This window comes from Berghia stephanieae, chromosome 13, assembly GCF_034508935.2.
Source record: "Berghia stephanieae isolate SIO BIC M18660-M18661 chromosome 13, UCSD_Bste_1.3, whole genome shotgun sequence".
Classification (NCBI taxonomy): domain Eukaryota; kingdom Metazoa; phylum Mollusca; class Gastropoda; order Nudibranchia; family Aeolidiidae; genus Berghia; species Berghia stephanieae.
This window is the reverse complement of record NC_088372.1, coordinates 36,296,135-36,321,206: the sequence shown is the minus strand read 5'-3', so window position 1 is coordinate 36,321,206 and position 25,072 is coordinate 36,296,135. Positions and strand designations below refer to the sequence as shown.

General features: G+C 37.6%; 1 protein-coding gene across 1 annotated transcript in view; it reads right to left on the bottom strand.

The window, feature by feature from the left end:
* Positions 1 to 1,169: 1,169 nt before the first annotated feature.
* Positions 1,170 to 25,072, bottom strand: part of LOC144959291 (isotocin receptor-like) — a 154,974-nt gene continuing 131,071 nt past the window's right edge. Inside the window, 6 exon segments of the mRNA XM_078891832.1 lie at positions 1,170 to 1,350; positions 1,882 to 2,121; positions 3,464 to 3,525; positions 3,527 to 3,583; positions 5,152 to 5,334; positions 20,580 to 20,595. Coding sequence (XP_078747958.1) covers positions 1,170 to 1,350; positions 1,882 to 2,121; positions 3,464 to 3,525; positions 3,527 to 3,583; positions 5,152 to 5,334; positions 20,580 to 20,595 — 739 coding nt within the window.

Here is a 25,072-nt window from a genome sequence, read left to right as displayed (position 1 = left end):
ATTGGGATTAGCATCCATGCGATAGTAGTTTTAGATGGTTTTCACTTATCCAAAGAACAAGAACGGATTGTATGTTGATTTATTTACGTTAACATTTTAGAACATATCATATTATGTTGTTCTGATCATCCGTGACGTGGTTGTCAAGACGAGTCTCTTGTCCATTCCGTCAAAAAATGAAATAAAACGGTTTATGTTTTCTGACAACTAAAGATCTTCAATACATGTCATAAATAAATAAATATTGTTACATTTGGCATTTATTTGTTAAATTTTATTTATATTGTTTATGTCTTGCCATCCAACGTTGCTGACCATTTTATTCCAAACACACACACATATTCTCTCTCTCTCTCTCACACACACACACACAAATATATATATATATATAATATATATATATATAATATGAATGGATTCATTCACTTATACGGCCGAAACACATGTTTCTTTGGCTTCTATGCACGTCTTCAGTCAGTCGGCATACTACGTCCGATAATATATATATATATATATATATATATATATATATATATATATATATATATATATATATATATATATATATATATACGAAGTGACTATTCTCACCCCCGGGATGCTAGTCTTCATAATAGTATAAAAAGTAGTCCACAATTGTTGTATGTTTAATCCAAAGGTTGGAAAGCAGTAATTTGTTAAGTTTCTTGTCACAAGTTGCACAATTAAAAAAAAACAAAGATCAATCAAATCCAAATCGCAAAAAGCCGGCGACGTTTTTTTCGGTAATCCAATCGGCCGGGGGGGGGGGGGGGGGTGAGAATAGAGGCAGCCATATATATATATATATATATATATATATATATATATATATATATATATATATATATATATATATGATATATAATGCAGAGACCCAAACACACCTTAATAGATACATACATATTCAGTTTTGACTATGAATTATTGGATAATGAAACAAACACTGGCTATGCAACGTCACATTTCGCTGCTCGGATTTACATAAGCACGGTACGTCCTACAGACCCCTGTGTTATCAATGGTACGTCCCAGTACACGCCGGATCCAAGCGCGCCGAATTCCAGAACACTCTGCAAAACAGCACGCTGGAGCTAGGGAACCAAATTTTATCTATATAATAAGTCGTTACCTCCCATGAGCTTCAAATTTCAGCACGCTCGGATTCTAGCACGCTTTTTGGCCTCCACCGAGAGCGTGCTATAATCCAGCGAGTATTGTAGCAAGGCTGTACCGTGACCGTCCCATTTTTCATTCCTCAGTAAATCCTTTCGTTTCAATGTCTTCCATTTTACCATTATAAAGAGACTCAAAGCTGCTAGAAGCTGCTCACTGTAAAAAATCAATGAGCAAACATGAATATTATCAAACACGGAACGTTTCGAACTCAAAACCCGTCTTCAGTCAATCACAAAAACGATAAAAACATCATTGCATCATTGAAAATCGAGACACAACGGGAGAAAAGTATTTGCTACATCTTGTCCGTCCGCAATCAATAGAAGCTTGAAGTATCAAACACTTCTCTGTCGTCTGTCTGAATGTATTGTATTTGTTATTGGCTGAAGAAGGGATTTGAGCCCGAAACATTTCAGGTCGGTATTTTGTTCTTTTTCAAAGCTCTTATTATATTCATTTCTGTTCATTACTTTACACACACCAACACCTAACTTATGACACGACCTCGCATGCCATTGGCTCGGCGTAAGACATTCTCTTTCAGGTCCTTGACTTCTCGAGATGAGTACTAACCGGAGGGTACACCATTTGTATGACCCACAAGTGCTGAATGATGAAATCTTGGTTAACAGCAGCAGCATCTCATGTCCCTATTTTATCGGCTCCAGCTGCCTCCAGCTTGACCTTCTGTCCTTGAGCACCACGTACTGACCTTCACCTTCATCCAATCCTCGACGAGGCTGCAGCATCGAGGCTGTGGTCGAGGACTCGAGCGCGTCGCAGGCGTACGTTAGGTGTGTAGATGTGTTGCAGCTCCGGGAAACGGTTCTTTCTTTCCGGCGTGGACACACCCTGCCGCTGAAGGCCAGATAAATCCATGGATTGGTGCAGCTGTTGAGGGAAGCCAGTAACATGATGATGACACTGTAGGAGGCTGGGGAAACACACAGGAAATAGAATTAGTGATTTGAAAAACAAAAACAAACCAAAAAAAAAAAAAAAAAAAAAAAAAATTGAGCTTTATATAGCGCAATATCCACTAAATGTGCTCAAAGCGCTTTACAAGGGGTCCCTGGTCAACAGCAACATTTAACATGTAGGACGGGACCTGACGCCTGTTAGGCGATATTACAATTTTTCGGACAAAGACAACGCTATTAACGGCCAGGTACTCATTTTACACATGAGTACGGTGAGAGAATGTGAGTAAAGAGCCTTTTCCAAGGACTCAACTATGCGCCGAGCGCGAGGCTCGAACCCAGGACCTTCCGATCCGAAAGCGAGTGTCATACCACTTGACCACATAGCAGCAAATACAAAACAAAACAAAAAACAAACAGAACCCCCCCCCCCCCCCCAAAAAAAAACAACCAAAAAACAAAAACAAAAACAAAACAAAAAATCAAAACAAAAGAAAACACAATTTATGTATCGGTGAGATAAAGATTCCCCCCCCCCCAAAAAAAAAAAAAAAAAAACAAAAAAAAAAAAAGTGTGCATGAAACAGTTCCATACAAAACAAGACATAAAAATACAAGGGCGGTAATCAGGAGATCTGAGCTTCGATTCCCAATTGAGGAAGACTGATTTTTTTTGGGATGGTTTTATTCTTAGATTTTTCTTTCTTGCTTTGTCTGGCACCTTTCATACACATTTTTTCAGATCTTTATCTCACACCAGTGCCTGCTCCCTTTAATGTCTCAATTATGTATCGGTTGGGGCAGTGCTACGGGGCTTGGTCTTTCATGCAATTTGTAACAAAGCCAAGTAATATTTAACAAGGCGGCTGAACAGATCGATATCGTATTAAATATCGTTGTTAATGTCTGAAGTCCGATATCGATATCGTAATAAACATCGTAGTTATTGTCTAGGTCCGATATCTGTTATATTGTATTAAAATACTTTTAATATCTTTGTCGGACATGTGTCATTATAAGGATGTGATATCGATACAGCGCTAAAAAACCCAAACATTGTATGATATCATAATATACAACTTAGTTGATTTGTAATAGAGTACATTGTTAATGTCTTGGTCCAATATTGATATTGCATAATACATTATCGATATGGTGCGAAAAGGAGTATGGAGCAACCGATTTATCAAAACTGTATATCATTTTAATAAAATCAACGTTTACACATTTACAGGTCGGATAACCCAAATTGTTATTGGCTCATTGTTGAAAAGTTTGTCCATTAGGACAATGTCAAATCAGCTACCAGACCTGTAAGTATGAGCACGTCGGTGAAGACAAATCACCAGATCTCACCTTCAAAGTTGACGTTTCCGAAAACGGTGATCATGTTGAGAAGGAAGAACGGTTGCCCAGCAAATCAGGTAGGTAAGAACCACGGCCAACGTCATCTTTACGGTTCGAATCTGTGGGAAAATTGAGAATAAAATATATAGAAGATTGTTTCAGGATAAGGGCCTTTAGATTTCTAGATACGTTTTAAAAAACAATCAAAATGAAAATAAAAAATGAAAAAGAATTGAAAAGTGCCCGAAGACAACAGTATTAAAATTACATTTAAATCCCCCTCCCAACCCCCCCCCCCCAAATAAACAAAATAAAAAATAACATCCCTCCCCCCCCCTCCCCCCAAAGAAAAAAACCCAAAGAAAAAACAAGCCAAAAAAGAAAAAAAGAAAAAAGAAAAGACCAAAAAATAAACAATACAAAACCAACAAACAAACAAACAAAAGAATAGTAACAATAATAATATAATAATATTATATTAATATAAATGATATAATAATAATTAATAACAATAATAAAAATAATAATAATAATAATAATAATAACAATAATAATAATAATAATAATAATAATAATAATATAATAATATATAATAATAATAATAATAATAATAATAATAATAATATAATTAATATAATAATAAATAATAATAATAATAATAATAATAATAATAATAATAATAAATAATAAGATAATAATAATAATAATAAAATAATAATAATAATAATAATAAATAATAATAAAATAATAATAAAATGAATGAAGAAGAGAGAAGAGGAAGAAGAAGAAGAAGAAGAAGAAGAAGAAGAAGAAGAAAGAAGAAGAAAGAGAAGAAGAAGAAGAAGAAGAAGAAGAAGAAGAAGAGAAGAAGAAGAGAAGAAGAAGAAGAAGAAGAAAGAAGAAGAAGAAGAAGAAGAAGAAGAAGAAGAAGAAGAAGAAGAAGAGAAGAAGAGAAGAAGAAGAAGAAGAAGAGAAGAGAAGAAGAAGAAGAAGAAGAAGAAGAAGAAGAAGAAGAAGAAGAAAAGAAGAAGAAGAAGAAGAAGAAAGAAGAAGAAGAAGAAGAAGAAGAAGAAGAAGAAGAAGAAGAAGAAGAAGAAGAAGAAGAAGAAGAAGAGAAAGAAGAAGAAGAAGAAGAAGAAGAAGAAGAAGAAGAAGAAGAAGAAGAAGAAGGAAGAAGAAGAAGAAGAAGAAGAAGAAGAAGAAGAAGAAGAAGAAGAAGAAGAAAGAAGAAGAAGAAGAAGAAGAAGAAGAAGAAGAAGAAGAAGAAGAAGAAGAAGAAGAAGAAGAAGAAGAAGAAGAAGAAGAAGAAGAAGAAGAAGAAGAAGAAGAAGAAGAAGAAGAAAGAAGAAGAAGAAGAAGAAGAAGAAGAAGAAAGAAGAAGAAGAAGAAGAAGAAGAAGAAGAAGAAGAAGAAGAAGAAAGAAGAAAGAAGAAGAAGAAGGAAGAAGAAGAAGAAAAGAAAGAAGAAGAAGAAGAAAAGAAGAGAAGAAGAAGAAGAAGAGAAGAAGAAGAAGAAGAAGAGAGAAGAAGAAGAAGAAGAAGAAGAAGAAGAAGAAGAAGAAGAAAGAAGAAGAAGAAGAAGAAGAAGAAGAAGAAGAGAGAAGAAGAAGAAGAAAGAAAGAAGAAGAATAAGAAGAAGAAGAAGAAGAAGAAGAAAAGAAGAAGAAGAAAGAAGGGGAACCCCCAACCTTGGCATTAGACACTGTGTGCCTCCGGTTTCCAAGAGGCTTTCTTTGCGGAGTTATCATCCCTTTAATCTGGTGGTTGGCGTCACAATGGTTGTCCGATGACGTCACATTCTCTCGTTCCGGCATTCGCCTGAACGAGACACGGAGACGGAAAGACTTGTGTCCGCCCTGACTTGATTTTCTCTGTTGTTGGTCTGACGGAAACTGCTGAGAATAACAACGATAGAAATCAGATATCAGTTTCTTGATATATATGGTTCTGGTGGAGAATCCGTATTGTTTACGGGGAAATAGTGGCTAGATATTACGAAGAGACATTCATATATTTTAAATATCTTACTACTGCATTGTATATTGTGCTTTTTTTTAGATTTTATATAGCGCAATATCCACTAAACGTGCTCTAAGCTCTTTACAAGGGGTCCCTGGCCAACACAGCAACCAACATTTAGGACGGGACATGACACCTGTTAGGCGATATTAATTTTTTTTCGGACAGAGACAACGCTGTTAACGGTCAGGTACTCATTTTACACCTGAGTTCGGTGAGAAAATGTGCGCAAAGAGCCTTTTCCAAGGACTCAACTATACGCCGGGCGAGGCTCGAACCCAGGACCTCCTGAGTGTCATACCACAAGACCACATAGCCAAAATATTTGCGGGGAAATAAAGGCTATTTCAAACAGGCACTCATATATTTTAAATATTTTACTACCGCATTGTGGAAATTAACATAGATCGAGACAAATCATTTGAACCATCGACGATCCAAATTCGTCCGGTAATAAAGACTGTAGGTGCGAGCAAATGAATCTGGCAACAGGGTGGCCAGATGTATTTTCCCAACATCAAATAACCAATCATTGTATCCCTAGCACATTTTATAAATAATCATTTGAGTCAACGGACGATAGATTTACCCTTCATTGAAGAAAAGTTTGCAAGTTACTCGTACATCAACCTGTCCAAAATAGTTTTATAGTTTTTAGATGTGCCAGTAATTATGTGCCCGTTGGCCAAAAAAAAAGTTTATTTCAAATAGGATTCACTATTCTGATGTCACGTCCGCCCAGCCCAGCAACCAGCAGCTTGGTTCTAAACAAATAAATTCGGTACTTCTTATTCTTCATGCTGGCTAGAACTTTTTCTCAAGTCATGTGATAAGAATGTATAAAAGTCAAAACATGATCAGATTTATAATGTTGTTCTCCTCTGGATACACTTTTATGCTTGTCGGAGAAGTACTTCATAATGATGGTGATGGAGATAATGGCGTCCGCCATTGTTCCGATCGTTTAGAACCAGTTACTATAGTTACTATGCGTCATTACAAGGGAAGTGACGTCACGACCGTTTAACCCTATTGCTATAATGTATATCGCCATTATTGCATGATAATATAGAAAAGATAACAAGGGTGTATTATGAATATATTAAATGTTATATTTATTTGAGCTGGCAGGAACGAGTGAATGACTGTAAGAGTAAGATGATGAGTGCCGATGCTACATACCGTTGGAGAGCCTAACCGTAGCCATCGTTAAGTTATAGCCTGACACTGACCAGAAAATGACGTCAAAATGCCAGTCTTTGGTCACACAAGAAAACAAATCGTGAGTTGTATTCAATAGTTCAACCAATGGTACCACTTGTTTCCATGAGCTCTACTAACGACACTCACTAGGCGGTGCAAAAACCAAATATTGACGTCTTTTTGAGTTTCAGTGTCAGGCTATAACTTAACGATGGCTACGGCCTAACAAATGAAACTGGTGTCGTGTGGAATCGCCCGAGGACAGATCTTCGTTTTCTAACAAATCGTTCGTTGGTCGATCGTTCAGGCGGGGAACGTCATCGTTAACTTGCTAATACCGCTTTTTAAGACGGTGTTTCCAAACCGCTTTACACTACGTGCACTTATTTGCAGGTCTGATAACCCATTCCTTATGAGCTCATTGTTGTAATGGAAATCTAAAAAAAAAATGACCCAAAATATAGTCCATTACAATCATGTTCAACTAGGCCCATATGAGAGTTCGGATAGCAGAACTGCATGTATGTACACGTCGGCTTCTAAAAAGTCCCAAGCAAACAGTGGCACTAAACATTAGGACGATGTATGACGCACGTGAAGTAATTCTTCAGAGCTAATAGGTCCATAGAGCAGGGAGTTTATTCTTGTTTCCAAAGCGTGAAATGGACATAGCAATTAATTGCTTGATACCCTTTGGATAGGACGCTAAATTATCGCAAAGTATTTTTCACCAGATCTACTGGCCCAGCTATATATATATATATATATATATATATATATATATATATATATATATATATATATATATATAATATATATCCGGAGATGCCATGATCATTGCATAAATATTCATGTAAATATATATTTACATGAATATTTATGCAATGATCATGGCATCTCCGGAGACATTTCATCAAGCCATCACAGCATAGGATGACAATCAATTAGATGTCAAGTGAAGCAGAGACGATGTTCGCTGTCCAGTGTAATGAGAACATTAATGAATGCATTGATGGCGTGAAATGGCCAAACATGCTAATTGAATTTTGCCTAGAAAACTTTGCCTTCAAAATATCAACGGGTTGATTTGACCTCCGACACCGTTCCCCCCCCCTCACCCCCCCTTCGAAGGTCCCGATGTCTCAGTTGGTAGAATACTCGTTTCACACACAATTTTTAAAGACAAATGTTGTTTTGTCACCTATAAAGAGCTGCTCGTTTTGCTGAAAATAGAATGTATGGCAAAAACTTATTGTTTTTTTTGTTTGAGTGAAAAAAATTGTAATTTTGTCATGGGTTGGTGTGAAGTTTTGGGGAAAATCCAGAAATGGGGCGGCAAGTAATAATTGAGCTTTATATAGCGCAATATCCACTAAATGTGCTCAAAGCGCTTTGCAAGGGGTCCCTGGTCAGCAGCAACATTTAACATGTAGTACGGGACATGACGCCTGTAAGGCGATATTACAATTTTTCGGACAAAGACTACGCTGTTAACGGTCAGGTACTCATTTTACACATGAGTACGGTGAGAGAATGTGAGAAAAGAGCCTTTTCCAACGCCGAGCGAGGCTCGAACCCAGGACCTTCCGATCCGAAAGCGAGTGTCATACCACTAGACCATATAGCCGCACAAGTAGTACTGAGAGGCAGCGTGACTCAGCGTTACCGTCTTTGCCTCGTACCCAACAAGTACAGAGGTCGACAACCCGCCGCACTGTGTGACCTTGAGCTAGTCACCTCGCCCTAGCTCACTTTGCGGCGCTGAACTGCGGTTGACGCCTGGGTTATCCAGTCTTCCCTTGGAATAGACTCTAAAGACAAATTTCCCCTTGGGGATGAATAAAGGGAATCTTATTCAAAGCAGTTAGTTAGCAGTCCATGTAGCCGGGTTTATCCCGGTTTCTATAGCGTGTAAGGGACAATAGCAATTGCTTGCTACGGACGTATATTTATTTTCAGGTCTTATAACCCGAAACATCAAGACTAAAATCTCGTTCACCTTTCTACCTATCAAAGAAAGAAAACTACAACACGCAAGAAGCCTGGTGAATAAACCAACAGGAGGGGAACTAATTGAAGATCCCTGTAAAAGTCTCCCAGGTCTACAGGATCAACCAAGAAAATACTGGGTAGCTGCAAATAGACTACGGTCAAAACATACAAGAACAGCTGCCGACATGCACAAAAGGGGCTCCAAGAATCACCAACATGCCCAAATTGCAACCAAGCACCACAAGATGCAAACCAGCTCGTACTAGATTGCCCAGAGACAAAACTGGAAGGGGGATTCGAAACCATCAACAAATATGATGATGACTTCCGAACCAGGATTTATACCTTGAACATAGGAGTGTAGCCGAACGATACTACTACTATAACCCGAATTGTTATTGTTATAGACCCATTGTTGTCATGAAAACAGGCCTACTCTCAAACCATTGCAAAATGGTCTCCACTACAACAATGCTAAATCGGGCCCATAATTTTGTTCGTATACCGGACCTGAAAATAACGCACGTCACCCTTGCTACCCTTTGGAAAGGACCCTAGTCTATTACAATGTACTTTACGCCATATCTATTAGATCCAGCTACCCAATCACTGCTGGGTGGACAGGGGTGTCTGAAAAAAAACCCAAACAAACTCGACTTCTTCTATGACCGATCTCGGTCCCTCTGCGTGTGAAGCGAGTGCTCTATTTACTGAGCTATAAGGAACCCCAACATAACCGGCAATGGGAGAGTTAATCCAGCCAATTTCGTCGGTCACCAGTTTCCGACTGTGCTGCTTGCTTTTCAATAGATCTACCCATAAAGAGATACAAGGTCAGATAATATTACATTATAGAGAAGCCCGTTTACCCATAACAAATAAACAATAACCGTTTACCCATAACCAGTAAACAATAACCGAATTATCGTGAACTCGTTGAGACGAAATGGGTTAAGCGATTTTTTACTCTCTTTAACAAAACTGTAATTTCTACCTTTTAAAAATAAACATGTTGCCAAATTGTAATTTTTACTGCTAAACTCAATTGTGTGGTGTCGAAAATGAATATCATTGGTGTGGTTTAGCGTTCGATTTGATGTTCTGAACATTCTAGTTTTGTTGTAATAAATTAAATTATGTTAGACAAATGAAAAAGAAAAAAAAAACTATAGCAAAAACGAATAAGGAAACGAAGAGAACACGAACGAATAAACAAATAAGAAAACACTCACAAATAAAAAGAAAAAGCAAACAGACACACACACACACACACACACACACACACACAAGTTAACGAACAAAAACATAAAACAAAAAAACAAAAAAACAAAAACAAACAATAAAAACAACAAGAACCCCCCCCCCCCAAACACAGGCAAACAAACAACAACAAAAAAAAACAAACAAAATGCCCCAACAAAAACAAACGAATAAACAAAAAAGAAAAACAAACAAACAAAAAAACAAGTTAACTAAACAGATAAAAATAAAATAAGAAAAGTACAGGGAAAAAATTAAAGAATTAAGTTAGTGGTTTTTTCATTGAAATAAATGAGCATGAAAATCATTGTAGAAGAAGTAAATTTGGCTTTTTTGTCTTCATGGCAACTGGCAATTTTTCTACGGCTATTTTGGCTTATTTATTTTCTTTCTTTACTTGGCTTTTTTTGTTGGTTTTTTAAAAAACCGATCCGACCAGCAGATGGCAACATCCAATAACCTCCAATTTGGTCTGGCTGTGTGTGTGTGTGTGTGTGTGTTTGTGTGTGTGTGTGTGTGCTGTATGATTTATAGCTGGAGATTGGATTTACGACAAGCGTTAACAAAAGAAATAACAAGCCCAAGGAGTAATGGAAGATGACAGAGGAGATATTACTAAATTGACAAGCGAGAAAGGATTGTTTTTTTTTTTTAAAAGAAGAAAAAAAAAATAAATAAAAAGAACAACAAATTCCCCCCCCCCAAAAAAAAAAAAAAAAAAAAAAAAAAAAAACAAAAAAAAAAAAAAAAAAAAAAAAAATTAAATAAAAATAAAACAAAAAACAAAAAAAAAAACAAAAAACAACAACAACAAAAAAACTCCCAAAGAACAACAACAACATAACAAAAAAAAAAACAAAAAAAAAAAAAAAAAAAAAACAACGACAAAAAATCAACTAAAAATAGAAGAAAAGACCTTGTGGTTTACCAGTTAACTGCCGTACTCTGGAAAGACAGGTATTTAAAAATTTAGTCAGAAAATTATCGATCGATTCATATGACATTCGTCTAGGCAGAGTCTCTGAAAACCTGGGGCTTTAATCAAGGCTTCGCGGCGTTCCAGGTTTGAGAGTTTTTGCCAAGATGTGGGTCATTTAAATCGGTCGATTATATTTGAAGGACGAGTTTTCTGGCCAAATCTGTAAATACCAGTTGCAAAATTACGGCAATTTACTGGCTAAAATGAAAATGAACCAAAAAAAAAAAAACAAAAAAAAAAAACGAATCTCTTAATCTAAAAACGTTTCTGGATGTAGTGAAGTGGAGGTAATAAGCGTGAGTTGAAGGGTGTGGGAGTATGGGTTGTTAGGACTAGAACTAGAAAGGAGACAACACACACGTACACACACATACACACATTCACAAACACACGGAGAGAGAGTGAGAGAGAGAGAGAGAAAGAGAGAGAGAGAGTGAGAGAGAGAGAGAAGGGGGGGGGGGGAGAAAGGGGGAGTCAGAGAGGGAGAGAGAGAGAGAAAGAGAGAGAAAGATAGAGAGAAAGAAAGAAAGATAGATAGAGAGATAGAGAGAGATAGATTCAGGGCTTGGTACTCATTTTACACCAGAGGACGGTGAGAGAATGTGATTAAAGGTAATTTTCCACGGACTCAACTATGCGCCGCGCAGAGCGGGAACCGACCCAGGACCTTCAGACCCTAGTTTAGATGTCATTGTGCGAGAAGTAAATTTGGCATTTCAGTCTTCATTGTAACGGGAGGGGGGGGGGGGGGGGGGGGGGGGGGGGGGGGGGGAGGTGGAGGGCAGAGTGGCTCAACGGTACGGTCTTGGCTTCGTACCCGAAAGGTACCGAGTTCGATCACCTGCCGTTGAGCTGTGTGGCCTTGAGCAAGTCACCTCGCCCTAGCTCAATTTGCGGCGCTGCACTGCGGATATTTCAGTCCTCCCTTGGAATAGACCCAAGAGAAAAATTTCCCATATGAAATGAATAAAGGGAATTTCATTTTTTTTAAAAAATATTTTTTTCTATGTCTGAATTGGCTTTTTTTTTTGTTCTCTTTGGCATTTTTTTTTTTTACAGAAACGACAAAATGCGCTAAAGTTTGAGAAATGCTGTTAAAGTCTAATGCATAATCTGAAACCGAGAGACTTAAGTAAATAAGTGTGCGCTATATAAAAGCTCATGGTAAAAAGAAATGGATTAAAATTGGTCGGGCTAACATTGGAAAGTCTATAATTTGTCATTGTCGACTAAAATGGCCATGAAGCCACCTAGAGAAGAATGCCAATTATATTTGATCAAGGGAGATGATCGAGAGAAAAAAATACAATTCTATGAAAACAAGGGGAGATAATCGAGAGAAATGCAGTTCTATGAAAAGAAGGAGAGATAATCGAGAAAATTTAAATTCTATGAAAAGAAGGGGAGATAATCGGGAGAAAAATAACAATTCTTTGAAAAACAATGGCGACAATTGAGCAATCATTCTAAGAATAGAGTTGATTACATAAGCAATAAATGGCTTAGAGGAAAAGTGGGACATTGTAACATAATACACGGAACAGCTGACAAAACTGACAAAATATATTAGTCAAAATAATTATGAGACTTGGGTTTTTGATTTATTTGGTTTATTGGGAAAAAATAAAAATAGTCAAAATTGAATGGACGCTTCAGTTTTAATAAGGAAGATAGATTATATGGACGTTTCGTGTTTCCCATTCGTCAACAAAACACAAATGAATGAATGAAGCACTAAAGACGATTGAGAGATGAGAGGATGGCGTTGCTGTTGGCTAGGGACCAGGTGTTAAGCGCTTTGAGCACGTTTAGTGGATATTGCGCTATATAAAAGCTCAAGTTTTTTTTTTAAATAAAAAAAGAATTATCACGGAATTGACGGATGAACGAAGTTGAGTTAATGATAAAATCGATTCCTCATTATAGGAAAAAATAATGGTCAACATTTTAAAATTTTAAATAAAACTATTTGCTTTGTAGGTGTGTAAGTGATGGTTCAAATGTGTAAAAAGACTATTGGACATGTAAGTGCACAGACACACACATTCATACACCCACACACACACACAGATTCATACAAACACACACACATAAACACACATTCATACACCCACACACACACACAGATTCATACAAACACACACACATAAACACACATTCATACACCCCCCCCCACACACAGATTCATACAAACACACACACATAAACACACATTCATACACCCACACACACACACAGATTCATACAAACACACACACATAAACACACATTCATACACCCACACACACACACAGATTCATACAAACACACACACATAAACACACATTCATACACCCCCCCCCACACACACAGATTCATACAAACACACACACATAAACGCACATTCATACACCCCCCTCCCCCACACACAGATTCATACAAACACACACACATAAACGCACATTCATACACCCCCCCACACACAGATTCATACAAACACACACACATAAACACACATTCATACACCCCCCCCACAACACACAGCATATCATACAAACACACACACACATAAACACACATTCATACACCCCACACACACACACGATTCATACAAACACACACACATAAACACACATTCATACACCCCCACACACACACAGATTCATACAAACACACACACATAAACACACATTCATACACCCCCACACACAGATTACACACACACATAACACACACATACACCCCACACACACAGATTCATACAAACACACACACATAAACACACATTCATACACCCCCACACACACACAGATTCATACAAACACACACACATAAACACACATTCATTCACCCCCACACACACACAGATTCATACAAACACACACATAAACACACATTCATACACCCCCCCACACACAGATTCATACAAACACACACACATAAACACACATTCATACACCCACACACACACAGATTCATACAAACACACACACATAAACACACATTCATACACCCACACACACACACACACACACACAGATTCATACAAACACACACATAAACACACATTCATACACCCACACACACACACAGATTCATACAAACACACACACATAAACACACATTCATACACACACACACACACAGATTCATACAAACACACACATAAACACACATTCATACACCACACCACACACACACAAGATTCATACAAACACACACACATAAACACACATTCATACACCCCACACACACCAGATTCATACAAACACACACACATAAAACACACATTCATACACCCACACACACACCACACACACACACAGATTCATACAAACACACACACATAAAACACACATTCATACACCCCCCACACACACACACAGATTCATACAAACACACACACATAAACAACATTCATACACCCCCCCCACACACAGATTCATACAAACACACACACATAAACACACATTCATACACCCACACACACACACACACACACACACAGATTCATACAAACACACACACATAAACACACATTCATACCCCACAACAAATCACACCACAACACAATCATCACCCCAACACAGATTCATACAAACACCACACATAAACAATCAACATCCAAACAACACGACTACACCCACACACAAAACACACACACACACTACACAACACGATTCATACAAACACCACACATAAACACACATTCATACACCCCCCCCACACACACCACACAAACACACGACATACAAACACACCACAAACACACATCATACACACCCCACACACAAACACACCACACACAAACACACCACACACACAACACAACCCACACACAAACACACCCACACACAAACACACACACAAACACACCCACACACAAACACACACACAAACACACACACACAAACACACACACACACACAAACACACACACACACAAACACACCCACACACAAACACACCAACACACAAACACACCCACACACAAACACACACACACACAAACACACCCACACACAAACACAAACACCCACACACAAACACCACACACAAACACCACACACAACAACACACACAAAACACACACACATAATAACAAAGAGCTGAGTGTCGTCTACTTCATTTATTATATCGATGCTATGCGTTAGGGTATAATACAACATCCATCAGCCAGATATAACGGACCAACACACAAAACCGTGTGTAACCTTAAATGTTTTACTCTGATTGACATGATAAAGTGAGACCAAATCATTAAAATGGCTGTCTAAAAAAGATAAGAAAGGGCTGAGTGACGTCACTTTCGTTTAGTCAATACATGCCGGAAACCAAGTTCGATTAAACCAACTTCAAAACTTTAAACATCAAACTAGCGTTTGGAAATAAGCCGAGAGCATTAAAACTTCTATCTATATCGGCAAAAATGTATCTTTTGAATTTTGTTATAACAACACACACATACACACACACACACACGCGCGCGCGCACGCGCACACACAAACATTATATATATCTGGATATAGAAAGGTTTATAATATATATATATATATATATATATATATATATATATATATATATATATATATATATATATATATATATATATATGGAGAAAGAGAAGAGAGAGAAGGAGAGAGAGAGGAAGAGGAGAGAGAGAGAGAGAGAGAGAGAGAGAGAAGAGAGAGAGAGAGAGGAGAGAGAGAAGAGAGAGAGAGAATGATATATATACGTGGACGAATTAGTAGTACTCCAGAGTGAATAATTACATTGGAACCAACAACATCCAAAAATATAGTCCTCCAAAAGGACAGGCGGACGGGACCGTTCGTGGAGTCGTGATGAGGCCGGCCGGCAATATCCATCCGCTAATAGTCACGAAATGGCTTCACATTACGCTACCATCATTATTTCCTGTCCTAAGTTTGTTTCTTCTTCTTCTTTATTCACCATTATCATATTATTATATTTTCTTTTTCTGAATGAGATTACAGGTCATTAGATTGTCTGCAGAGAGTAAATAAATGTGACCAGCTGTATCCAAACGGTGTTATATCGGGTGAATAGGACCTGAATCGTGAGTTTAGAACGGAGAGTTTTATCGTTATGTTTTAGTCACTGATCACGTGATTTGTAGCTGTACAACGATTGGATATTTCTCAATATAAATGTAAACACGCTGCTTTGTTTATGAAAGTTGTAAACATACACACTCATGAGTCGTTCTGAGCAAAATGACTGAATTGTGACGTTGGATATTTCGGGTGTAAAATGACTGGCCGTTAACAGCGTTGTCTCTGTCCCCAAAAAATGTAATATCGCCTAACAGGCGTCATGATAAGTCCTACATGTAAAGTGTTGCTGTTGGTCAGGGACCCATAGTAAAGCGTTTTGAGCACGTTCAGTGACTATTGCTATATAAAAGCTCATTTTTAAAAAGTTACTATTAGGAATTCAATTGATCCCTATATCACACCGTTTTGAGACGAAGGGTTACAAATGTTTGTCAAGGTCGTCTTTTCTTCTAAACTTCCTGAAATATAACACGAAACAACTCCCCCCCCCCCCACACACACACACAAACACACACATGCAAACACACACAAAAAAACAACAAAATAAACAACTTGAGCTTTTATAGAAAGCGATGTCCATTAAATTTCTCAAAAGAAGGAGGAGGAGGAGGAGGAGGATTAGGAGGAGGAGGATTAGGAGGAATAGAAGTTTGTTTTTGTTTGTTTTTAAGGGTTTTACGGCGCTTGCAACACATTTAGGTTATATCAGCGCCAGTAAAAAGGAAGAAAAATGGGATAGTAAAAAGTTCTAGAATTACAATTTAAGCACCCAAGAAAAAGTAAGACATAGGAGAACTGGGAACAAAAAGGTATCAGATGTAGATTCCAAGAGCATACCACCCATATACTTAGTTTGAGATCACCTATAATTCTCATCCGGACACAAGCACACAATCCACGAAAGAGGAATACACTCAAATTCTTACATTATACATTCAAAATATCAAATATAATAATACATAACAGAGAGATGATTTACAAGGAAAAAAATATCATCTCCCAAAACAAAAACTATGCATTTGACTGTTTCCCTCCCAGCCAGGACTCCGGCCAGGGCCAGGACAAAACCAAGTAATCTCATTCCAAGACAAAGACAGAAAGCAAGTTGGAAAACATATATAAGGGGATAGAAGACACAGTGTGTTCCTCCCTGTCCGCTATGGGAGGTCAGGAACCCCACCCAGGAGAAAAAGAAGAAGAAGAAATGTATGCATCTATATATTATATATTCGCAGAGGCACCCACAACTAAGAGTTCTTGAAACATTCATTCATTCATTCATTCACGTCATTCATTCATTAGATTTAATTCATTAATTTATTCTTTTTTTTTGTTCATTTGTTTATGCCAATTCAATATTCATCAAATTCATACATTCATTTATAAATTATGCATTGCTTGTCATTTTTTAAACACATTTTTAGGCGTTTCAGCAATATAATATTATTATATCATTTTCTATATTTTCATTTCTTTACAGGTTTGTTTTGTTTTTAACGGTTTTACGGCGATTGCGAAACATTTAGGCCATATCAGCACGAATTAGATTTAAAATAAAAAAAAGCAACTGTGCTGATAGTAAAGACCACAGCTTGAATTTTTCGTTTTCATTGCTGATAGGCTGATAGGCTGATAGGCTGATAGACTGATAGGCTGATAGGCTGATAGGCTGATAGGTAGATAGGCTGATAGGCTGATAGGTGGATAGACTGATAGGCTGATAGGTGGATAGACTGATGGACCGATAGGCTGATAGGCTGATAGACTGATAGGCTGATAGGCTGATAGTCTGATAGACTGATAGGCTGATAGGCTGATAGGCTGATAGACTGATAGGCTGATAGACTGATAAGCTGATAGGCTGATAGACTGATAGGCTCATAGACTGATAGGCTGATAGGCTGATAGACTGATAGGCTGATAGGCTGATAGACTGATAGACTGATAGGCTGATAGACTGATAGGCTGATAGACTGATAGACTGATAGGCTGATAGACTGATAGGCTGATAGACTGATAGGCTGATAGACTGATAGACTGATAGACTGATAGGCTGATAGGCTGATAGGCTGATAGACTGATAGGCTGATAGGCGGATAGACTGATAGGCGGATAGGCTGATAGGCTGATAGACTGATAGGCTGATAGACCGATAGGCTCATAGACTGATAGGCTGATAGGCTGATAGACTGATAGGCTGATAGACTGATAGGCTGATAGACTGATAGGCTGATATACTGATAGACTGATAGACTGATAGACGGATAGGCTGATAGACTGATAGACTGATAGGCTGATAGGCTGATAGACTGATAGACTGATAGGCTGATAGGCTGATAGGGCAGGCCAACGGATGTCAATTTAAAAAGCATTCTTTTTGTTGAGTGTGGAACCCAACAGGACGTTGCTAGGCAGGTGTGACGTCGTACTTTTCGTCCGGATTGGTTTTGGTTATCAGATACAACGTTCAAGAATTCCATATTGTAGAAAGTCCAATTTTTTAATTTTTTAATTTTAATTTTTTAAAACCATTATATGTTCTTTAATCATTGGGAATGGAGAATACTGTAAACAATGAAAGTAAAAAGATAGACAAAAAGCACATCAAGATGAGTTTAATTAATTTTAAAGCTTTTTTTTCCCTCCCTATGTGAATCCCGTGCGGCCCTAGGGATGAATGTAGTATGATACGTTTATAAGAGAATTAATGATGGCGATGATAACGACGATGACGATGCTGATAGATAACATATAAATTATTCATTATTTAGATTTCATTTCCTGTCCAATCAATGACGGCAAGAGTTACGTCACTTCCCTAACGATTGACGTTGAATTTCATTAGAGATTTAAATACACAGTTTTTGACATGCTCTTTATCTACATAATTCAACTCTACAGCAAAATACATTTATTTATATTGATGCTGTGTGTTTGATTAAAATACACTCATAACACCAGCTGGCTGGTTATAACGTACCAACAACACACACACAACTAGATTATGTGTATCTAATATTAAACATTCATAGTATGATTTATACAATTTAGTGCGAACTTCTCATAAAAATGGCTGGCTAAAAACATTAACAAAGACCTGACTGACGTCAATTTCGTTCCATCTATAGATTAAGAAAATGAATGAAATTTCATTTTTTTTTTCATCCCCAAGGGAACATCTTTCTTCAGTGTTTATTCCAAGGGAAAACTAGAATAACCCAGACGACGTCAACCGCAGAGCAGCTCTCGGCAAGTGGGTTTGGGCAAGGTGACTTGTTCGAGGCCTCACAGCTTGGCGGGGAATCGAACCTGGTACCCTTTAGCTGGGAAACAAAGACCATTCTGTCATGCTCCCTCTCCCTGTTTTTCTCTATTTCCCAAGATGTTTTTGAAATTGGATTCAATAGTTCGACGTCACGTCCGCCCAGCAACCAGCTGCTTGGTTCTAACCAAAGAAAATCGGTACTTTTTATTCTTCATGCCGGCTAGAACGTTTTTACATGTCATGTGATCAGAATGTATACAAGTCAAAACATGATCAGATTTATAATGTTTTTCTCCCCTGAATACACTTTTATGCTCGTCTGAGAAATATTTCATAAGGGCGCCCGCCATTGTTCCGATAGTTTAGAACCAGTTACCAAGTTATTATGTGTCATTACGAGGGAAGTGACGTCACGACCGTTGAAGCCTATTCTCCTGCATAGCCAAATCTCAAATGCTTCAATCAGCTTTTCAAGACCAGATTTCAACTACGAACATTTCACAGCCAAACAAACGTCTTGGAAAGATAGGAATATAAAGTCAACAAATCTTAAAGACATTCGACATAATACAGACGTAAATCCTGAAAATAGCAAAGAAAGAAAGAATGGAAGAAAGAAAGAAAGAAAGAAAGAAAGAGAGAGAGAGAGAGAGAGAAAGGAGAGAGAGAGAGAGAGAGAGAGAGAGAAAGTTAATAGGTAAAAAGAAAGAAAGAACGATAGATATAATGATTTTTATATGGATAGAAAGATTGATAGATAGGTGGACAGATAGATGGATAGATTGAAAGATAAAAAGGTAGATAGATAGATAGATTTATTTTAAAGAATTATATATATATATATATATTGTATATTATATATACATAGAGAGAGAGAGAGAGAGAGAGAGAGAGAGAGAGAGAGAGAAGTAGATAGATAGATAGATAGATAGATACATAGATAGATAAATAGATAGATAGATAGACAGGTAGATAGATAGAGAATGAGCCGAGAGAGAGAGAGAGAGAGAGAGAGAGAGAGAGAGAGAGAGAGAGGGAGGGAGGGGGAGGGGACAAACATTTAAAAAATGGAATCGGATTATTCAAATCAAACAACCATGAATTGTCATATTTTTCTTGCATTATTCGCTCGAAAGATTACAAAAATATATCTAGGTCTCTGCCGATCAAAGAGCTATCTTTGTTCTGAGATACCAACAAGAACTTTCTTTAGAATAAACGTTATTGTGGCAAATCTTTGTCTGAAATTTAATTCCAAACCATCAATAGTATTAGCCAGATTAAAGGTCACATCCGTTGTGTGTTATGATAAATTATGGACGTCTGTAAGAATCACGGAACAACACAAGATCTTTGACTCCCATAATACAACTAAAGCGTAGGATGCTAAAAAGCTATTTTAGTTATTATTATTATTTTTTTTTGGCCAAACACTGACAAAACAACTTTTAAAAATTTTGGCCAGAAAAATTTCACGTCTAATTTCGATAAATTCCCCTGAATAGATCTATTTGAAAAAAAGTCTTAAACTTTATATCCAAGTTCTTTCAAATCTCAAGTTAAAATTTTAAATAAGTAAATGAATTAATTTACTAACAGTTTGAGTAAAAAATTCTGGCCAAATATTTTTAGAAAGGCGTTTTATTATTGTATAAAATATTTATTAATTTTTTCCCCTACCCTGTATTTTGTTTAGGATTGAAGGGATAAAAATCAACTTTTAGATTATTTTGATGAGATCAAATAAGATGCCATGACATGATTATAAAATAGCCTCAAAGAAGATGCATCTGCCCTAATGGTTTGGTCTTTGAAATGACAGGTAAGAAAGGGAGAGAAGCCGAATGGTTTTGTACTATTATTATTCTTATAATATCCGGTCTAGATTGTCTTTTGATTTGGATAGCACTGATTATGATGATTAAGCCTGTAAGAAATAAAACACAAACATGAATAAAACAGTTTTAAAAAATAACAAAATACAAGACACGGAACGTTTCGGGCTCAAAACCCTTCTTTCGCCAAAACACCCCCCCCCCTAAAAAAAGAAAAAAAAATCCCAAATAGCAAAACAAACACAAAAACAAAAAAAAAAAAAACAAAAAAACAAAAAAAAAAAACAAAAACAAAAATAAAACAACAAACAAACAAACAAACAAAACAACTACACAAAAACCCCGACAAAAAATAAGAAACACAAGAAAAATACTAACATCAAACACAAAACTACTACCACTACTACTACTACTACTACTACTACTACTACTACTACTTCTACTACTACTACAACCACACATACGACAGACATAGCGAATCCATGAAAGGCCATACATACAGCTATGAATGAAGAAAAAAATCAACCAAACACTTCCTTATTTGTCATGTTTTCTACCCGATAAATACGAAGGACGCTCGCGTAATATCTAGGAAATGATTTATCCCAAGGACACAAGACAACTAGCACAATGACAACTAACAATGTATCTGGTCTAAATTGAAGAGGGCAGATTGTGTTATATTTTGGGGTCCCAATTCTCCATTGCGTGATCACATGACAATTTCACAGCTTGTTTATCCGACTCGTTTCACCAAAATCACTCCAACTTTGTCTTATTTGTCTCACTGTCTGTCTGTCTGTCTGTCTGTCTGTCTGTCTGTCTGTCCTTTTCTTCTTCTTCTTCTTCTTCTTCTTCTTCTTCTTCTTCTTCTTCTTCTTCTTCTTCTTCTCCTCCTCCCTCTCCTCGTGCGGTTATACGATGTTCTTGTGATATGACACTCGCTTTCGGATCGGAAGGTCCTGTTTTCGAGCCTCGCTCGGCGCATAGTTGAGTCGTTGGAAAAGACTCTTTACTCACATTCTCTCACCGTACTCAGGTGTAAAATGAGCACCAGGCCGTCAACATCGTTGTCTTAGTTGAAAAAAAAAAAAGAAATCTCACCTAACAGGCGTCATGCCTCGTTCTACATGTTACGTTTTGCTGTAGGTCAGGGAACATTTGTAAAGCGCTTTAAGAACGATTAGTGGATATTGCGCTATATAAAAGCTTAAGTTTTTTAAAGCTCAAAAAGCTCCTTCCCCCTCCCCCTCCCCCTCTTCCTCTTCCTACTTCTTTTTCTTATTTCCTATTATACTGTTTAGACTGTCCGAAACAGGTCAATAATTGTCCACAACGTCTGGAATAACCCAGGCGTCAGCCGCAGTGCAGCGCCGCAAATTGAGCTAAGGCTAGGTGACTTGCTCAAGGCCACACAACGCGGCGGGTAGTCGAACTCGGTACCTTTCGGGTACGAAGCAAAGACCATACCGCTGAGCCACCACCCTGTCCCATAAATTTCTTTATGTCATATTTATGGTCCGTCAGAGAGATTTTGTATTGAGAATCGATCATCTCTTTGGTGATCTATAAATAATTACTAAGATCCGAATAACGTCAGCTTCACTCATTTTACAGAGTAATTAACTGATCACGAATTATTCACGTGATACGTCCCAAGGCGTGATGTCACGTGACCACCTCATGTTTCGAGATCGATGGAAAAAATGGACTTTTTACTAGGACTCATAAAAAAGATTTTATGAACTAAAAAGACAACTCGCCTGGAAGACACAAAACACATGGAATAATGATATAGACGGAACGAAGCTGACGGCACTCAGGTCTTTGCTTTTGTAATTTTGCCATCCGCGTTTATGAGTAATTCTCACTAAACTGTATAGATAGTATGCGCTTGGCTAAGAAGCTCACAACATTGCCATTCGGATTTATAACGGACCAACACACAAAACTATGTGTAACCTTGAACGTCTGCAGTCTGGTTAATACAGTTTAGTGAGAATTACTCAAAAACGCGGATGGCATAAAACAATAACAAAGACATGAGCGAAGTCATCTTCGTTCTCTCTATTATCCAGACTTTTAGCTTTCAAATTCACACATATTTTTATGTGTTGCTCCATTATATTTCCGGATGGCAATGTTGTGAGTTTCTTATCCAAGAGGAACAGACACAAATATTTACAAACCATATTCAACCCCCCCCCCCCATTTAACAGTGAATAATAGAGAGATGGTTTACAAAGAAAAAAAATATCATTTTCCAAAACTCTAACTATACATTTGACTGCTTCCCTGCCTTCCAATCAAGGACTCTGGCCAGGGCTAGGATAAAACAAAGTAAACTCATTCCAAGACAAAGACAGAAAGCAACTCGGAAAACATAGAGGGGGATAGAAGACACAGCGTGACCTCCTGTCCACCATTCGCCCATATAGCCACAGTGTCTAGATTTTAAGCGATGGATTAATATCTTTGTGCGGCTATGTGGTCTTGTGGTATGACACTCGCTTTCGGATCGGAAGGTCCTGGGTTCGAGCCTCGCGCTCGGCGCATAGTTGAGTCCTTGGAAAAGTCTCTTTACTCGCTTTCTCTCACCGTACTCAGATGTAAAATGAGCACCTGGCCGTTAACAGCGTAGTCTTTGTCCGAAAAATTGTAATAACGCCTAACAGGCGGCATGTCCCGTCCTACATGTTAAATGTTGCTGTTGACCAGGGACCCCTTTTAGGAGGGCAATGCCCTCTCCCCCTCCCCCTCATTTAGGATATTCCGCTATATAGAGCTCATTTTTTAATTTTTTAAAATTAATTAATTTTTTTATTGTTGTTAATGGCTAAAGAAGAAGTAAACTCGAACCCAACAGTGAAATGGTTAAAGTGTGAAATACAGAATGGTGTCGATTAGAAAGCACGAGTGATCGCTGTCACATAAGGATTTATGTTTTAAAGGTTTCATCCATTAATCGCAAGCAATACGCCCGCCCAGTCAGCTCATTGATCGGTGAGAATCTCTTTAAAAACATTCTCCATCGTTCACGGTTTGTGAACTTCTAGTTGGAACTTGTCCCTTGGGACTGGTTGGAAACGAAGACCTGTTACCCAGAGTCATCTGATCCTAGAAAGGTAAGTGTTTAATATTATAAATTGCCATGAGAGTTTTCATTGGTCAGTTTCAAGACCAAAGTAGGACAAATGCTATGCGTTTATGTCAAATACTCACAACATCCGCCAGCAGGATATAAGGTACCAACACACAAAACTATGTATGTAACGCTGAACGTTTTATAGTTTGATGATTTGATTTAGTGAGAAGTAATCACCAAAATGGCTGTCTATAAACAATAACAATGAGCTGAGTGACGTCAATTTCGTTCCTTTTATAGAGAATTTTTTTTTCTTTTATCAAGATGCCCTCATACATTTAAACCGACGTGCACGCATTTGCAGGTCTGATAGCCAGACTCAATTATGGGCTTGTTTTAACATTAATATATTATATTATATACATATATATATATATATATATATATATATATATATATATATATATATATATATATGTGTGTGTGTGTGGGGGGGGGGGTGGGTGTGGTTGTGTGTGTGGGTGGGTGTGGGTGGGTGTGGTTGTGTGTGTGGGTGTGTGTGTATATGTGTGTGTGTGTGTGTGTGTGTGTGCTTGTAATCAATTTCTACTCCACTGATTACCAATCCAAAAGGAGACCATGCGTCCTCATTACTTTATAGTTTATGTATTACACTTATTGATTTCCTCAATAGGCTTCACATAGCTCTCTCTGATTGATGATTGGTGTCGTTTCTATCTTCAAATAAATTCCATGACGTTCACGCTGAATGAATTTCTAGCGAAGATTCCCCAGGGAGGGGGAATATTGAATGAAGATCTCCCGTCAAAGTGGTGCCTTATTACAGGCAGTGAGGACCACAGACTAGGGAGCCCTGTATTCTCTATGGTGTGGACTGGAACAATCCCGAGTTC